The sequence below is a fragment of the Apium graveolens genome, chromosome 10, assembly GCF_009905375.1.
Source record: "Apium graveolens cultivar Ventura chromosome 10, ASM990537v1, whole genome shotgun sequence".
Classification (NCBI taxonomy): Eukaryota; Viridiplantae; Streptophyta; class Magnoliopsida; order Apiales; family Apiaceae; genus Apium; species Apium graveolens.
Genome location: NC_133656.1, coordinates 203,327,751 through 203,346,050, shown reverse-complemented (window position 1 = coordinate 203,346,050; position 18,300 = coordinate 203,327,751). Strand labels below are relative to the sequence as shown.

At 35.4% G+C, this 18,300-nt stretch overlaps 2 protein-coding genes across 2 annotated transcripts; one reads left to right on the top strand and one right to left on the bottom strand.

The window, feature by feature from the left end:
- The first annotated feature begins 1,716 nt into the window (after positions 1 to 1,716).
- On the top strand, positions 1,717 to 2,643 carry LOC141693893 (uncharacterized). The gene is made up of 3 exons (XM_074499081.1): positions 1,717 to 1,874; positions 2,011 to 2,086; positions 2,176 to 2,643. Exons 1-3 carry the CDS (start codon positions 1,818 to 1,820, stop codon positions 2,493 to 2,495), a joined length of 453 nt encoding a protein of 150 aa, XP_074355182.1. The 5' UTR covers positions 1,717 to 1,817; the 3' UTR covers positions 2,496 to 2,643.
- A 48-nt stretch (positions 2,644 to 2,691) lies between these two features.
- On the bottom strand, positions 2,692 to 11,361 carry LOC141693892 (DNA mismatch repair protein PMS1). Its single transcript, XM_074499079.1, has 11 exons — positions 10,974 to 11,361; positions 9,499 to 9,822; positions 7,670 to 8,806; positions 7,092 to 7,366; positions 6,880 to 7,006; positions 5,824 to 5,892; positions 5,591 to 5,664; positions 4,969 to 5,034; positions 4,499 to 4,602; positions 3,253 to 3,434; positions 2,692 to 3,116 (listed from the first exon to the last, which is right to left on the bottom strand). Exons 1-11 carry the CDS (start codon positions 11,220 to 11,222, stop codon positions 2,991 to 2,993), a joined length of 2,733 nt encoding a protein of 910 aa, XP_074355180.1. The 5' UTR covers positions 11,223 to 11,361; the 3' UTR covers positions 2,692 to 2,990.
- Between the last annotated feature and the right edge of the window lie 6,939 nt (positions 11,362 to 18,300).

Genomic DNA, 18,300 nt, shown 5'->3' with positions numbered 1-18,300 from the left:
TGAAAAAAGGAGATGTATGATCAAAGTTATAAGATTAGCCGAAAAAGAAGGTAGAAAATACCATAACAGTATTATAAAATTAGCTGAAAAAGGAGCAAATTTAAGCGATAGTAGACAAGCAGTGTTGTACCTAGAAATGCACAAAAAACCCGGGCCCGAAAATCTGGCCCGACCCGATCCGGTCAAAGCCCGATCAAAACCCGGTCCGGTCTTGGCCCGGGCTTAGGGTCTCGACGGGCCCTATATTTTTAGGCAAAGTACGGCCCGGTTAAAAGCCCGGGCTTCGGCCCGGCCCGATTAAAAGCCCGAGAAAACTCGATTAAAATATGATTATTCTAATATATTTTCTTATATATTTATGAATTCACATTTACTATAAATATAAATAATACTTTAAACACATATATATTTACATATTTGTGATTAATAATATTATTTATATAATTCATTGCATAAATAATAAAAGATGATATAGTAAATACACTAGATATATTTGGATAATAATGATAAAACATATTATTATATAAACATGTTTATTTTTTGCCGAACTTAAATGTTTTCAACGAAGTAATGTTTTCATAAAATATTCCATGTAAACTAATGCATTTTTACGATGATCTAGTTGCTAACATATGTAGTCTTTAAAATCTCTAATAAAACTCGATCCAATTTAAATTAGAAAAAGCCCGGCCCGAAACGATCCGGACCGAAAAAAAGTCCTGTTAGGCCCGCCTCAAGGGCCCAAACCGGGCTCTGATATTTCCGAAAAGCCCGATCCGGCCCGGCTCGGTCAAAGTCAAAGTCCGAAAAGCCCGACCCGGTCAAAGCCCGGGCTTTTTAAGGCCCGGTCAAAACCCGGTCCGGTTGACCTTTTGTACATCTCTAGTTGTACCGAACCCGTGCTTTATAGAATTGGGCTTGGACTAGTCCAAAAATAAAAATAACACTAGGCCAACTTTAGCTAAAAATTAAAGTTCTACTGGGCCGAGTTCTATAATGGAACAAAAATCACATGTGGCTGATATCCGGGATGGGCCGAGATTTACTCCTCCAATATGCTTTAATGTAGAAACAATTTTGGAAATTGTAAAACATAGAGCATGAGTTTTTCATAAAATAGGAAAAATATCCAATTCCGAAATCTTTTCGAATATGTTATCTAAAATGTAAATCATATATTTGGTCACCTAAAAATCTTACCCTTATAACATGTTAGCCAATTTGGATAAAAATTTATGTGCGCACAGTTCACAAAAAATGCTAGATATCCTGAATTAGTTTTGAAAATCGTTCTCAGTTGCTTAGGTATAATACTTTTATTTGACAAATTTTTCCATAATAAGTAGTCATTCTACCAGAAAAATTAGGAATTAATTTGGGATATTTAGCGCTAGTCATAGTTTATATTGTATATGTTTTGGTGTTACGATATGAAAATTTTAATACAGGAAAAATAAATATATATTTTTTTGTCAAGAGGAAAAATAAATATAAATGTGGATATATGAGTGAGAATTTGTAGCCGTGTGATTTGCAATTAAATGATAAAGAGATTTTGATATATTTTTTGAAGAAAAAAGATTCCAGTATTAAAGATAACTATCATCACTATTTAGGCAATTAATATGACCTAAATATATTCAAAGATTTTTCGCACAAAATTTCCATGCATAGACATTTGTTCCGTTATCACCACTCCTCCAAGTATTATATATACACGTGTAAGAATGCATATTTTGTTCTTACAAAACCATAAATCATAAACCCTAATCCATTTTTTTATCCTTACATTTGTTCTTGAAGAATTATAACAAAACATGTTGGCTTGCTTTGGATTTGGCAAAAGTAAGGAGAAGCCCGTTTCTTCCTTCACGGTATGTAATTTTCTTTTTTATATAATATGACGCATATGTATTAATTCTTGACATAATTTTTTTGATATAATTTTCTTTTTTATGTAACGTGACGCATGCATATTAATTCTTGACATATTTTTTTTGGTGGATGTAGAGTTTTGTCGTGAAAGTAGATCCAACTGTGGTATGGGAATCAACTATGGCAAAAATCTTGAAAAAGACCAAATTAGGTGATAATTTTTTTTCCCTTACGTTTTTATGATAATTGAACACTCTCGTTATGATGTTGCTAAGTACTTCATTTTTTTTATGTATACAGAGATATCTAGTTTGAAGATGTATGGTGAAGGCATGTTTCAAGTATCTGGGAAGTTGGATCCGAAGATACTGCTTAAGGTGCTGGGGAAAACTGACAAAACAGCATTCCTTGTTGGTTTGCAATCTGGAGGATGCTCTCAGAACTTATATATGCCTGAATTCGAACAACGTCAGAGATATAAACAATGTCTGAAAGATGGTGCTGAGATGCAAGCTTATTACAATGACTTTTATCAGGGATATGGACAAAGCTACTATGTTTACAACAATGGCAATGGTTATGTAAGAAACTATGGTCATCCTCAATATCTTCATGGGTAGGCGATGCGATACAAAGAAACATCTGCTATCAACATGCCTTTTGTAATGTTTATGGCCTAGCCCTTGTGTAGGAATTTCGAGGATTTCTGTGTATTAGCATGGACTATTATTGAATAAAATAAATGCTTGGTCTACTGCTTTATTTTTATGTCTATACAAGTATCATCACAATTTTCTCTTAAATTTAGTACAACTATGAACAAATGGGTTGAATTCCTTTATTTACTGAAGTATACCAGTTCTCTGTTTATCTGAACAAAAAAAAAACACCGGTAGACACAAAACAAGTCGTTCTTTGCAAAGATGGACGGAGAAGTATATACAAAAATACAAATTCCAATTTGCAGAGAGGCTAGTCTTGCACCAAAACTTGTAAAACCACATCTACAGATTCATGACACGGTCAGACTATGTACCATGATCGTATAAATAAGCTTAAACTTCACAGGCACTTTTTAATGAACCTATGAACCACAGGTAAACAGTATTCCTTTGTCACGAGCCTTCATCTTCAGAATCCGACCTTCCGTCTACAGTTGTTAGGTCAACCAAGTGCCGCATTGTTGGTCTGCCATGCGGACAGTTCCAAGGAGACTTTAGGTCAGCCAAATGTTTAATTATCTGAAAAATGCAGGGGCTAAGAAAAATAAGTCTACTATGAACATATAGATGCAAATAACAATAAATTGGTGCTTGCTGTACAAGGATTGCCTTTGGCAATTAAAAAACAAATTAGATGTACAATTACAATCATCACCTTCTGCATCTCAATCCTAGAAAGTGACACTCCAATCATAACTGATGATCTACAGGCACGTGAAGCTAGCATTGAACGAACTCTTGGTGGGCATACTGAATCAGCAGTGTCCATCCTGTAACTACCAATCATCGAACATTCACCTTGACTATCGGCAAGAATAGAGATCAGCTCCTTCAGATCTGTAAATGAGCATGACAAATAATTTTAAATGGAGGGCCTAGTCCTGTCTGTATTGACTGGTGTCTGTCTGAGCAGTGACCCGTGTCCCCAAGGAGAACTAAATTAAGGTCTAGTAGAGCACAGCCCAGGATGTGCTCTTATTACAATAAATTTTTGGCTAAATGTGCTCTAATTATTGGTTATAATGACAGAAATGAGTCAATGACCCAGAAAGAGATATAAAAAGGGAAGGCTGCAAAGAAAAGAACAGCACTCTTGCAGGGCAATAGGTGGACATATTAGTATAATAATTTTACATCCATTTGCTTTAATAGTTTCTAATTCTAAAGAATCAGATCAGGATAGTTTATCAAGGCAATTATCTGGCAAATTACCCCTTGTGGTCAGGAGTATCAAGAGCAACTCCAACAAGTTAGCTATTTAAGATCCTGAACTAAAATTTAAGGATTCTTGTATAAAATAGAGCTCCAACAGCATCCTAGTGCTTCCTTAAAAAGTTAGCATCCTCCACTCATGACCATTAGTGATCCCTTACCTTCACTTTTAAGAATAAAAAACTTATTTCTCTCTCCTTCTCCATATCAAATGCATAACTAGAGTTTAAATATAATAATAATAAAATATTACTAGGATACACTTATAAGGAATGTTGTTGGAGTTTACAATTAAATATCCTAAAACACTAGGATTCATTTTTGTAATAATATTTTAAGGAACATGTTAGGACTCTATTGGAGTTGCTCTAAGCAAGCATGAAGCCCTACTGATAATTTCTAGCAATGGAAAGTAGACTTAAAAACTCTTTGGAACCATGCAAAGGATTACTATTAATTCCAAACACATTATGTAACATACTGCTCAAAGTTGCAAAATCTCTATTTCAGACATTTTCTACTTCCTAAAATTGGATCTAAACCATACATAGCCCATGTGTTTGTATTAATCTTAATATTATATATTCATTACAAAAAAAGGCTCAATCCACACATCGGATCTCAACATTGGTGGATAAAGTTGAAGAACTAAGTGGCCCAGGAATTCAGAATTGATTGAGATGGCTTACCTACAACTCCAAAAGTTATGTTTTTACTAAAAGGAACAGCTCTTAGTTTAAATCGTTGCCCTAAAGGAGCATACAAGTCCTCTTCCAAAGAAAATCCATTTTTCCTGAAAAGTTAAAACACAAGTTCATACCACGACCTGTTAAAAACCACCTCCATATCGCTTAAGAACAACAGATCAAAAAACTATCATCACAGTCGAAGAGAAAAACTACAAGAAAGAAACAGACTACACTTGCAAGACAGTAAAATTTTGCGTTTACATGTCCTATTAATTAGTAAGACAAATATGCCCTAAAAAGATATCATAAAGCCAACAGAAAAAAAAAAAGAAGAAGAGGAAACTATGAAGCAGGGTTACCAGAGAATTTAAACAAATTAAGGCCCTAGATAGATAGAAATTGCTCAAGATAAATATCAAATGATGTATAAACATCTGGAAGCAAAAAAACATGTTCCTGATTTATATTACCTGATGGTATCCATGTGCATTGTAACAACTACTTCTTCTTCGGGGGATAATTCCAAACTCATTGGTCTACAATAAAATTAAGTTAGGAAAGTCTTGAATAACAAAACTCAAAATAGAAAAGGATTCAGTATGTGCTATTTAAGCATCATCACAAGATTAGGTGAAAACCAAATATGAAATGAAGTACCTCTTTGTTTTGTGTGTCTAGAAGTGTAAACCCAAATACTAAATTTTCGTGTCGGGTACATATTGTCAGGTCTAGTTGCAATCAATAACTGTCATAATAGTAATTATATTGCTTGACTGTACTGAAAATAAAAAATTTGGATACTTTCTCTTTCATCTTCAGAATTCAGAAGCATAATGACAAATAAGACACAGAGAAAATTACAAGAATAAATATAGCTGCTTGATCAACTCGCAACCCAACTTACAATTATATCTTTAAAGTAGTTACTGGGACACACTCTTCAGATGTCCTACAGCACTAAATGTGCAATGCAATAGCATACAGTAAGCAAATTCCAAATCAATATTCAACAACTCTTCACCAAATTTATTATTGATTTAAAACATTTGATTTCAGTAAACGCAAAACTGATCAAGAAAAGTGAATTCTCACCGAAGCAATGGCTGTTGGTTTAAAATTGTAGATACAGACAGCCTCTCAAAATTGTACTTCTCATCTGCAGCATGCTGAAGAGAAAGAAGTATACCAAGATCACAAAAATTATAATTACTACTCAGAGTAAAAAGGATACCAGGTTTAAATAAACCCTGGTTGAACACTTCCCAATAGGCCAGTACTTAGAAATTGCAGTCATGGGAAACAGAAGAAGAATGAGTCAAAATTACCTGATCTACAATAAATAGGTCTTTACCTAACTTGCCAATTATAAACCCCAGATTGAATTGACCAATCACCTAGAAAACAAATGGCATAAGCTACAGTTCATCGTTATAATACAAAGAAAATCTGGAACTCAAATAAACCAGAACCAGGTTAATGGAAGAAGTTTTGGAACTGTGGAAACAGCAAATTTGTTTAGTAAAAGTTATCAAAATAATGAAAAGCACAAGACAGAATAGATCCAACTGTTTTACACGTTTTATGAACCCGATACTCACACTAATACTCATTTATAGTCTGTTAGACATCCAATGACAGCCATCAGAATAAAACCAGTTCATAATTTTCAATTAAAAACCAGGTCTATAAGAAACTGAGAGTAATTTCTTTATGGTAGATACTCATTCTACAGCATAAATTTTTCACTTTGGAAAAAGACAGGCAAATCAGGTTCCGCTACATATTAGCTTTTACGTCAGACAATTGTCTATTGGATGTGGAAAATATGTCAAATCTATGAGCTAACAACTTTAAATAGAAAACTCAGCTGTCTGATTAAGTATGTTTAGCATATCAAATATGAGCATTTAAAGCAACATTTTCTTGCAGCTTGACCATAAAAACTATTTCTCAAATATTACAGAAAGTAAAACTTTTAAAGGGGTAAATTTTTAACATATGAGAGCATAAGTCCTATTAGGCGCTATAGAACCAAATTCTTTAGAGATACGTGTCTTCTAAATTCTTTTCCAAATTTCTTAACATCTATAATGGTATGATCTTAAACATCTATATTTTCCGCATCAGCATCAATTTATGTATAAGCTGTGACAAATTAAAAACCTCATTTTTTTTCCTTTTGCAACAAGAACAAGACAAATTTCTTGTACACGAGTTCTCTTTAACAATTTAGACGAACTCTCATTTTAAGGAGACAATTGTGCAAAAATGCAGAAGTAAGATGTACACATATTCCCGTTATTTTCTTCTGCTGAACTTCATTTCTATAATTGCAACTCCATCTGATAAAAAGTTATGTTACTGCATAATTAGAAAACTACCTTCATTCGACCAAAGTCTTTTTTGTTAAAATGCCTTTCTAGCTCATTCGTAGCGGCTGCTAAAGCCTCTTCTTTGCCATCAATATTCTCAAGTTGGGATGATTTTAGTGTTGCAGCAGTGTAGCACCTATGATATAATTGACAACCAAATCAGTTTATAGAAAAAAAACAAAGATTAAGTTTTATAAATATGAATACATTACATTACTTACGTTTCAAACTTCATTCTTTCTTTAGAAGAACTGATGGCTTTCAATCTACACAGTCTTTGATCCCTTCTCGTCTTTAGGTCTTTGAAACTGAAGTTCAATGTAAATCCTGTATTAATTGCGGAAGCACGCTCTGAAGCATCTGCAGCTAAACCGGAAGACTGCACTAGCATAGGCATAGCTAGTGTATCCCTCGAATCATAACTGATGTTATTTGTAGTTGTTACAGGTAATTTTGAATCAGCTGAAGACAGCTGTTGCTCTTGAATCATCAAGTCCTGGATGTAGGTTAGATTTAGAAACACAATATATAGCCAGTAACTAGGGAGTACAGTAGATACTGCTCTTTGACAGCAAAAGCAGTATTTCTTATGTTGCCTCTTACAGTGATAAACTTGAGTATTAGCTATCATAATCAAATTAGAGTGGTGCAGCACATGTACGTTCTATTTTTTTTTTTGCTATATATGATTTTTTGTTCCATTCTACCGAGTACTAAAACATAATTTCACTCCCTGAGCATAACATGAGAAGGAAATGCGACAAAGAAATAAAATCTGGAGCACATGCTTACAGCTTACCTGTCCATATACTCTACTATTCACAGTGCCACAAGAAGATATATCATCTGTTTCATTACAAGCTCCATCTGATTGACATTTCTCGGAGGACCCGAGGTCAGTAATTTTGACCATATTGGCACCCTCATTCTCATGAGATTTCACCAGAGATGTTGATAAGAAAGTGGAAATTTGAGGACTAATTTTCTCTGACTTAAATAAAACAGATCCACCTCTAAGAAGAGGGGTCTCAGTTAATGCAGTACTGATACTTTCACGCTTTCTCTTACTGACTGTAACAAAATTTGAAAGCAACGACTGGATGGAACTTGCTCGACCTGGTGAATCTATGCTGTCAACAATATGTTTGCTTGCATTGCCTAAAGGCAATGAAGCATCTTGAGCTGTTGTAGTACTGTCAACATTATTCTTCTGACGCCTATTACGAATTCGAGAGAAGCTACAAGCCTTTGAAGTACCATCAATGTCGAGAACCTCTGCAACTGATGATCTGTTAATTCCACCATTTTCGCATTGTTCCTTATTATCTGCTTCTTCTTTAGCATCACTGACTTTCATTGAGAACTTCTCGAGTAACAACTTTGAGCCCTCATCACGCTTACTGAAATCATCACGCTTACTGAGATTCTCACATCTATTAACAGAAAAACTCACATGTCCAGGTGAATAAATATTTTGTAAGGCTTCTCTTAATGAGTCAAAGATGGCATTTTCCTCGGAAAAAAATATTTTTCTTTTATCAGGTGTTACATTGACATCACAAGCCCTAGATGGAAGAGTAAAATCCAGTATTGCAATTGGAAATTGGCGGGAGTTTGCACCTTTATACAACTCATTCACAAGCTTCCCAACCTTGGGCATATCAACCGGTCGACCATTAACAAAAAAAAATTGACGATCACTCATGTATCGTCCACTACCATGTCCAGACTTGGAAAGAAACCCATCCAACTTGCAATTACCTGATATACATAAACTTATGGGCTCCAAGCATGAAAAGGTGTCCATGCCAAACACTGTAATTATGTTATCTTTTAGGGATCCACTTCCCTGTGTTTTAAGTACCACAGACTTCGTGTTCTTACCTGTTGTGTTGCTGCAAACTATCCTAACACCTTTCGCAATGAGGGCATAGGCCTGGAATATTGATGTGGATTCTAGTGAGAAGATAATTCCAATAACATTACAATTTACATATAACCCACAAGATTGTTACAGTATCAGATTACTTACATACTTAATTATCTCGTTTGCAGACAAATATTATTAGGAGTTGGTAAAACTTAGTAATTCAACAGTACAAATTACTTTAAAACCAACTCAAAATATCCCACACCACATTTAATGTACTTTAAATAGCAGAATTTATGTAAATGAGTTGCCACCAGTATGCAAAACCTGTTCTGAGTTCAATACAATGCAATTATTCAGCACAGTGCAGTGACGGGCAGCAACCAATATGAAAAAGGTTGGTCCTAATTAAGTCTTAAAATGCCTAGTACATAAGAAACAAGGAGTATAAACAAATATATTTTAGAATCTATACTTACAACTAATTTCTAGTTCATTGCACGCACGCACAAATGTGATAGCAAAATCGTAGCATATAGAAGCTCAAAGAAAATATTGCAGCCCCTAAATCTAAACTCAACATCTTAACCATTTCTTAAAGAATAGCCCAGTAGCAAATATAATTCAAATTATAGGTGCCTATAACTGCGAGACAGAAATTAATAAGAACTAAGCGGAAAACTTTAGCTTAAAGCTGGAAGAGAATTTACCACAAGCTACTTCAAGAATCAACAGATGCAATCGGACATAAAGCTTACATTTAATAAAGAAACAAGCTTTCCATATTCCTTGCGGATGTTGCGATGAAATTCTTTGCTTCGCACCGGCAAATTGGCGAACAACTTCTTAACGGTAACAGTAGTACCTATCTTACGGGCTGTCTTATCTTCTTTTATCAATAAACCTGACCGATCAAAGGTTAGGAGAGTAGCCACTGCTTCATTCTTTGTTCTAGTTTCAACTGTCAAATTCCCTAAAGAACAGAGTGAACTGAGGGCCTCCCCTCTAAAGCCAAATGTCGTCAGCGATTGAAGATCATGAAACTCTGCTAACTTTGAAGTATGATGCCTAAGTGCCAAAACCTACAAGATAGTACCACCTCAATATTATATATATTCCAAAAATTATATCAAAGAGTCTCTAAAACACAAGTGCATAAAGTTAAACCTCTACAGATTTATGGTCTCTTACTCACAAAATGTATTATATAATCAAGGTCATCAATAATTATATTACAACCAAATCGACAATTACAAAATGATGTTTTTTTATAATCGGAGTTCTTAAGTGATAAAGTGTTGATTAATTGAGATTCCACTATTTTTAGTTCAAAAGCAATCAATTTACAACCAAAACCACCCAAAAAAATGTATATACACAAGAAACCCCATCCGTAAGCCACGAAAAAACTCGTCAATTTTCAATAATTAAGATAACTGACAACCACAAGAACATTACTAAAACATATAAAATCAACTAGAAATGTTAATAAGAGGAACAAATCGCATTGAGTAGTGTTACAGGTACCACAATTTGTTCCCAGATGACGTGGCATTATGGCATTATGTTTACATGAATGATGAATCCATGTAGTTTCATCTTATTTAAATATGCTATAACCGATCAAAGTATTTCACGTGGCATTTGGATCATTCAATCAAGTTAATTTACGAGTCGAGTGAGCCAACTAACAACTTATTAATACTAAAAATAAACATAACATTTTATACTTAATACGTAAACTACCAATGCCAATAAGAGCTATTACAACTTATTAACAATGCTAATACAACTTATTAACAAAGCTAATACAACTAAAAAATTACACAAACTAACAATGCTAATCGGACTAAAATTATAACATTAACTAAAAAAGCTACTACCACTAAAAATGCAAATACAACCATATTACATAAACTAACAATGCTAACACAACTGAAAAAATTACGTATACTAACATTACTAATTAAACTAAAAATATCACATAACCTAACAATGCTAATACACCTAAAATTATTATGTAAGATATAAATGCTAATACGCCTACAATATTAAATAAGCTAACAATGCTAATACGACAAAAAATATAAAAATATTATGAAAAGTAAAAATGCTAATACACCTAAAAATGCTAACTAAACTAACAATGCTTATACGCCTAAAAATATTAAGCCAGGTAAAAATGGTAAATACAAATTAAAAAATTACGGAAACTAACAAGACTGAGACATGCCTTGAAGTTGTTTGGTGAAATGCCGCAACCGTTATCGACAACTTGAAAAGACTCTTCACCGTAATCTCTCAACGATATTTCGATGCTGGTTGCACCGGCATCTAAGCTATTCTCAACCAACTCCTTTACCGCCGACGAGAGATCTAGAATCACTTGTCCGGCGCATATTTTGTGAACCACGCCTTTGTTTATCGGTTTTATTAGCGTCGGAGAACTCGCCCCCGCCGACGACGTTGTTAATTCTTGCATATTGAAGCTCAATTAAACTGATCAATTGAAAGAGAGAGAGAGAGAGAGAGAGAGAGAGAGAGAGAGAGAGAGAGAGAGAGAGAGAGAGAGAGAGAGATTTTGGCGCGAAAATTGAGAGAAATTGGGTTTGTGATGTATGAGTTTGGGCCGTGTTTCCGGATTCGGACTCGGGTTGGCGGAAAATGTAATTTCAGTTTTGTACTTGAATTTAGTTTAATTTAATTTTATTAATCAAAATTTTAAACTACCAGCACCGAATAGAGCTTATGTTGGCATGGGTGGTCTAAAATTAAAATTCAAAGTGGGTTTGTGAAAATTGAATTAAAAATTCAAATCAGAATTTAAAACATTAAGCTTTATGAATATTATTCAAAATCAAAGATAAGTACGGTTTATTTTAATTCATGTGATTTACAGGTTATTGCGTGAATTCGTGGGATTTATTCAGTATGCACCCGAACGGTAGCGCTTGCGCGGCTGCGGGTTTTTTATGGTAAAAAAAAAAATCAAATCAAAGGCATATAAGATAAATACGAATTACGACCTAAGTCTATGGAGTCCTCATTTTTTTTTAATTCTTGAGTCAACAATGATGTGAAATTATGATATTACAGAACATATTTTGCTAATCATCTTGTATAAATATCACTATTTTATACGATTTATGAGATTAAAATTATAAAATATATTATTATACAAAATATATTTTGGATTGCAGAGCATACATTTTTACATTGCACTATATATATATATATATAAATTACTCGTAAAATATATTAGATTTGCATGATTTTCATTTAAATAGTTATATTTATATAAAATGGTTTGAAAAATAATATTTTTTACAATATTTTAAGTAACATTTTAATTGCAAAACGTAAGTGAAATTTAAGACTCCATAAAAAACAGGACTCCATATAAATTTACAATATTTTATTAATAAATTTATAGATGTTATTATAGTATATTCATCCATATGTACTATATTATATAATTTTTTATTTTTAATTTTCTAATTATTTAGTAAATATTTTTAAGATACTATAAAATTCTAAACTAATATTATAAATTAGCAATTACTTTTATAATGCAATTTTTTAATAAATATATTGGCACTAACTAAATTATAATTTTAATAAAAAATTATGACTAATTTAATTATTTTAAAAAAAATATTAAATGGGGTACCCGTGATAATATAAAATTTGATTTAACTAATAAGTCCTGTGAACTTATTACATTAATTCCAAACTCACTAATTCCCTAATTCTATCCATAAACTGGACTTAAGAATTAAGACCAGGTCATGTAAATCATTTACAAGAGCACATTTCTGACCTGTGGATGAATGCCAGTTGCTCGTACTTGAGAGAATGTTTAGAAAACATTCAGGCTCATGGTTAAGAAAACCTCCAAAAAAACAAAAATATTCAAAACAGGATCGGATCACCAGTAGTGTTTACATGTAACGCAGTTAATATACAGGTCTGCTATGCCTTTGCCATTGCTATTTGATGAATGAGCCATGATTATTGGAGGAACTATACTCTTTATTATTGATACTTATTTTTCAACCCCTTATAAGTAAGACAAATATTCTATATTTATAGGGAGCCCTTAATCAACTTTTCCCTTTACAACTGGGCCTGTGTTGGGCTTTATATCACAAACTCCTATACTAAAGTCTCCTTTGAAGGTCCACATCTTTCTCTTCTCCTTTGGCCCCAATATTTATCCCGCGCGAATATTACTGCAATATCTTTAGATTTGCCATCTAGGTTCCTGATTAAAATCTGCATAAACAAGTTAGAGTAAAGAAAAATGAATTAAAATATATGTAAGCCAACAAACATATAAAAACTGGTGTTATTGCGGCTACACCTCCCGCTTTATATGTATTTTGAACTTCGTTACCTTTTTGCTACCTTTTTATTATTATTTATTATTTTGTTCTTTTCGTTATTTTTACGCGGGTCGAATAGAGATAGACAAAAGTGATTGTGAAGCATATGTTAATTTAAATATGGGGAGTCCCTTCATCTTCCTTGTCACTTAACCACAAGGCGCTACCGCATTTTTAAGAAGATCTAACATCTCTCTCGGTTCTCCCCTGCGACAGTAAGTTCTCTAACCTCTAAATATTTCTTCTTTAGTTTGATCTTGGGTCTTGCAAGGTTAAGTTCTTTAATTTTCGTCTCCATTCTCGAGTTTGGGTATTCACGTTCTTACTTAATTATCTACTTCTAGTGTTTTTCATCCATTTTCCATGGCCAATCTAGATTCCTCCTCTTCTAAAACAAACCCTTTTCGGAACCCTGAAAAACGTCCTCTAGAAGAGGGTGATGAGGAATCCGCCATTAACTTAGATAATTTGGAGATTCCTAATTTGAATTCTTGTAAATTGTTCGACTTTATGAATGAAGAGGATCTCTTTACTGGTGTCGAGATAGCGTCAAAGGTATCTCAGCCAATGAGCCCTCGAACGTTAGCGTATAGGGAGAGTGTTCTTCGTGAGAGTCAGGAATTGGGTCGGGTCGAGTTTCCACGTGGTAATAGTCTGAATTACATAAGCCATTTCTCTAACCATCGATTAAATATGACAAAACTAGAGTCGCGGGTCGATTTAAATGGTGGATATAGGTTGCGAATTCCGGCCCCTGAAGATCATATGTGGGTGATGCCGGAATTTGGTATGCACGGTGTGCCGTTAATCATGTTTGAGTACGGGCTCCGACTTCCAATGCATCCTTTCCATTTAGCGATGTACGAAGCTATAGGTTATGGGATTGCGCAGTTGTCGCCTAATTCAGTGGCCCAGATTAGCGATTTCATAGCTTTTTGTAACGAGAGAGATAGAATCCCATCTGTAAAATTGTTTTTCTCCATATATTGTGTTCGTTATCACAACGAACAGGTTTACTTCGATACCCAAAGTAAGCGTCCCAAAATTGTTAGTGTTAAATCCTCTAATTCGGGTTATCACCCAAAATGGGTTTACATTGGGGAAAAAGATTTATAGTTCGTTAGACCATGTCGTAAGGTGACGCAATCGACCCTCGAATATCTAAACAATCTTGATAAATACGATGCGGCCTATCTTGATAGGTTTCAGGGGTCGAGACCTGTCTATACACATAATGATTTGAAAGATTTTAAGTTTCTCGAGGAGCACCATTGTAAGATGTTATTACTTGTATCTTGTGGTGACTATATTGTTCCTTGTTTCCTCTCTTTTGTCTTTGGTCTAATTAACATAACAATTTATTTGTCAAATTATTTCTATTACAATTGCTGGAAATACCTTGAAGATTTTTTTGGAGAGTGGGGTGTTGGCAGAAATGGACAAGGCTATGATGTTGTTAGTTAAGAAGTCAAAGGTTGGAGCTGTCGACCTGCCGAGGGTTGAGCAGAATCCCTCCTCACAGACGCTCTCAATTGAATTGTTAGACGACCAAGGGAACAAAACCATGGGTGGTTCTGAGTGTGTCATCTGTGTAGGAGTGGGGAATCCTTCTCGGAAAAGATCCCGAAGTGTTGTTGTTGATGCACCAGAGGTTGCAGGTAAGAAAATTCTCAAGGATGTTGCGGGGAGTGGTGTTAATAAAACGTTAACTATAATTGGTAACCGAGGGATTATGCTTCCAACAGTTGACCCTGAGGCCAGTAAAGAGGTTATTCGTGTGGAAATTTGACCGTCTGAAAGGTGGACTGGGGGTCGACTGTCCCCCTTCGAGCTTTTCGTGTGTTTAATCTTCTGCAAGATTCTAGTGCCTATGCGAAGAGGTCGCAGGGCGAGCTTGTTGATCGCTGCTTGGGACGTGCCGGAAGGGTATTTAACGTCACCACTTTTTGTTTAAATTCTGGTGATCAAAAGAAATTTTTACTTTTGGTTTATTTTATTTTGATTCTAGTGCCTATGCGAAGAGGTCGCAGGGCGAGCTTGTTGATCGCTGCTTGGGACGTGCCGGAAGGGTATTTAACGTCACCACTTTTTGTTTAAATTCTGGTGATCAAAAGAAATTTTTACTTTTGGTTTATTTTATTTTGACATCATTGCCTCTTTTATTTTATCAGTTTTTATCTGATGTCCTGCACATTCTTGAGGAATACAAAGTTGATGATGGTAGAAGTCCTGCCTCGGGGTTGAGGAGGGGCGTGATCTGTTAAGGGATGAAAAGAAAAAACTTTCCACTGATTTAGCTGAGGCTAAGGGTCGTGTTGTCGAGCTATCCAAAGCGAGCTCTAGCTGTCGGACCAAGGCAAGCTAATTTATTTTATAACTTTTCCTTTTATCATTCTGTATTTATATGTTTGGTTATCATGGTGGAGCTTTTGTTGTTTTTTTAGATAAGTGACCTTGAACTTGACAACGACCGTCTTAAGAAAGACTTGGAGGAAATTGGATCTGGAATGAAGAATATGGAGATCTCACTGAGTAGTGAAACGAAGCGCCGTGAAGCTTTGGATATCGAGGTATCCAACCTCCGTGGGAAGTATGAGGCCTTGGAGAAAGAAAATTCTGAACTAAAGTTAGAAGTAGAGAAAGGGGTAGAGGACATCGTCGGGGCCCTGGAAGACGGATATGGTCGATGTTATAAGAGATTTGAGTTCACGGGCTTGACGTATCAGGCCATTGCTTTGAAGACTATTTGCAAGATTATGCTGCAGAGCGTAAGGAAACTGAAGCCCCTGCTGATCATGTCGACCCTTGAAGGCGAGGGATGCCTCGTTTATGATGTAATCCTTGGATTTATTATTTTACTTGAATATTTTTCAGACTATCTACTTTTTAGGATGATGGCTAAGTTATTATTACTTTGGTTATTCCTTGATGCTTCCAGGAAAAAAAGATTTATCCGTGTTTGAGGAGAGAATTTTCTTAATTTAAGTTACTAGATTTGTTTTATATTTTTGCTTTGGGTTTTGTAGTTGGGATATTTTTCCCAAAAAAATTTACATGATGCTTTCATGTGTTTTTTTTATATTTTCCAGGTAATATGGGAATGCGATTATGTTAGAAATAATAACTTATGTTTGGTTTTTCATTTTTCACCCATCTAGTGACAAAGTGTAACCAAGGTTCCTAATCCATACTCGTTGCCTTACGCGAAAGATTTAGGATTTTACTTCTTGCATGTTTTCCCTTTGTATTATTTAATGACAACTTTTATCATTTTGTTAACCCCGAGTTTTAAAGAACCATTCGCGTGAGTATGGATAAGAAATACTTAATAGACCGAAACGTCTTAATTTGAAGATTATCGCGACTCATGTGCTGCAAAGTACTTGTGAGAAATAACTTTAATTAATAAATTAAGGAGGGTCTTAACGGGGATCTCATATCAACCCCTTTTCATTAAGATTAATTTTTTATAGTCATAGTTCTGACACTTCTCACTCATACAATTCAAATAAATTATTTACTGAAAATATTTCTTCAAGTGGACTGCATTCCAAGCATTTTTTATGGGAGTCCCGTCAAGCGTAGACAATCGGTAGGTCCCCGGTGCCACGAGCTCTGTTACTTGATACGATCCTTCCCATAGGGCTTTGAACTTTTCTGTGATGGTAGGTTGCGAAGCTACCAACTCCCGAAGGACCATATCCCCAACTAAAAGTTGTTTGACCTTGACATTTTTGTTAAAATAAGCTGCAGTACGAGCTTGCTGCTGGAGAACTCTCATTGATGCCTCATCCCTAATTTCTTCCATAAGAACATTATGAAGTTGGATTCCCTCTTGCGAAGCTTCAACATCAAAGAACTTGACCCTTGGTGAGTTAAGATACACTTCAACGGGTGAAACAGCTTCCAAACCAAAAGCCATTTTGAAAGAGGATGTACCTCTCGAGCTCCTAGGGTCGTTCTATAGGACCAGAGAACATTGGGCAGCTCATCGACCCATGGTCTTGGCAGTTCATCGACCCTTTTCTTAAGACCTTGTAAGATTATGCGGTTAGAGACTTCAACTTGCCCGTTAGCCTGAGGGTAGGCCACAGAGGATTTGATGTGTTTAATCTTGAGTTGTGAAAGTATTTCTATGAACTTTTCTCCTACAAATTGGGTTCGATTGTCGGTTACCACGATTCTTGGTACCCCAAACCTGAATACAATATATTCCATCAAAAACTCGATCATCTCCTTCTCACGGATCTTGGCCAGGGGTCGGGCCTCGATCCACTTTGTTGCGTAGTCAACAGCCACGACAATGTACTGAGCTTGGTTTTTGGACTTCGGGAAAGGACCCACGATATCTATGCCCCATCGATAAAAAGGACATGGGTTGACAACATGAATCATTTCCACCGAGGGCTGATGAGACACCGATCCATATAACTGACATGACTTGCATTTCCGCACGAAATTTTCACAGTCACTTCGCATTTTTGGCCAAAACAAACCCTGCCTCATTATTTTAAGAGCTAAGTTTTTTCACCCAAATGATCCCCGCAAATTCCTGTATGGACTTCGACTATCGAGGTGTGAGACTCTTCCGGTCCCAAGCATCGGAGTAGTGGCTCCACGAGCCCTCGTCGATATAATTTGCCTTCTAGCACACAATAGTTCTTTGCCTTGTATGATATGGCTCTGGCTTCACCCTTATCTTGGGGCAACTTGTTTTGAAAGATGTACTCCAAAATAGGTTGACGCCAATCTGCAGCATAGGAGATTTCATTGACATTCAGCATGTCGACGGGTGGAGTATCCATATCAATAGAGGGTACGCTTCTTTCCTCGATATAAATTGCCTCTGATGTTGCGAAGACAGATGATGCTAATTTGGACAAGGCGTCAGCCCACTGATTTTCTTCCTTGCAAATGTTCTTGATTGTCCATGATGAAACTTTCTCCAACAAGGAAATAGCCAAATTCAAATATGTCGACATTCGAATATCATGTGCCTTAAACTCACCTTGCAGTTGTTTGGCGACAAGCTGGGAATCGCCAAATATTTCTAAAACTTTCACTTTCAGCTCAATCGCTAGGCGTAGTCCTGCTAACAAAGCTTCGTATTCGGCTACATTGTTTGATACTGGGAATGAAAATTTCAAAGCTTGTTATATTTTGAAGCCCTCTGGA

Excerpts from the sequence above, each read along its gene's own strand:
- LOC141693893 (XM_074499081.1), top strand. The coding sequence starts at position 1,818 with ATGTTGGCTTGCTTTGGATTTGGCAAAAGTAAGGAGAAGCCCGTTTCT. Across the intron at positions 1,875-2,010 it reads AGCCCGTTTCTTCCTTCACG|AGTTTTGTCGTGAAAGTAGA; the intron begins GTATGTAATTTT and ends TGGTGGATGTAG. Across the intron at positions 2,087-2,175 it reads CTTGAAAAAGACCAAATTAG|AGATATCTAGTTTGAAGATG; the intron begins GTGATAATTTTT and ends TTATGTATACAG.
- LOC141693892 (XM_074499079.1), bottom strand. The coding sequence starts at position 11,222 with ATGCAAGAATTAACAACGTCGTCGGCGGGGGCGAGTTCTCCGACGCTA. Across the intron at positions 5,665-5,823 it reads ACCTATTTATTGTAGATCAG|CATGCTGCAGATGAGAAGTA; the intron begins GTAATTTTGACT and ends CTTTCTCTTCAG. Across the intron at positions 4,603-4,968 it reads ATGCACATGGATACCATCAG|GAAAAATGGATTTTCTTTGG; the intron begins GTAATATAAATC and ends TTAACTTTTCAG.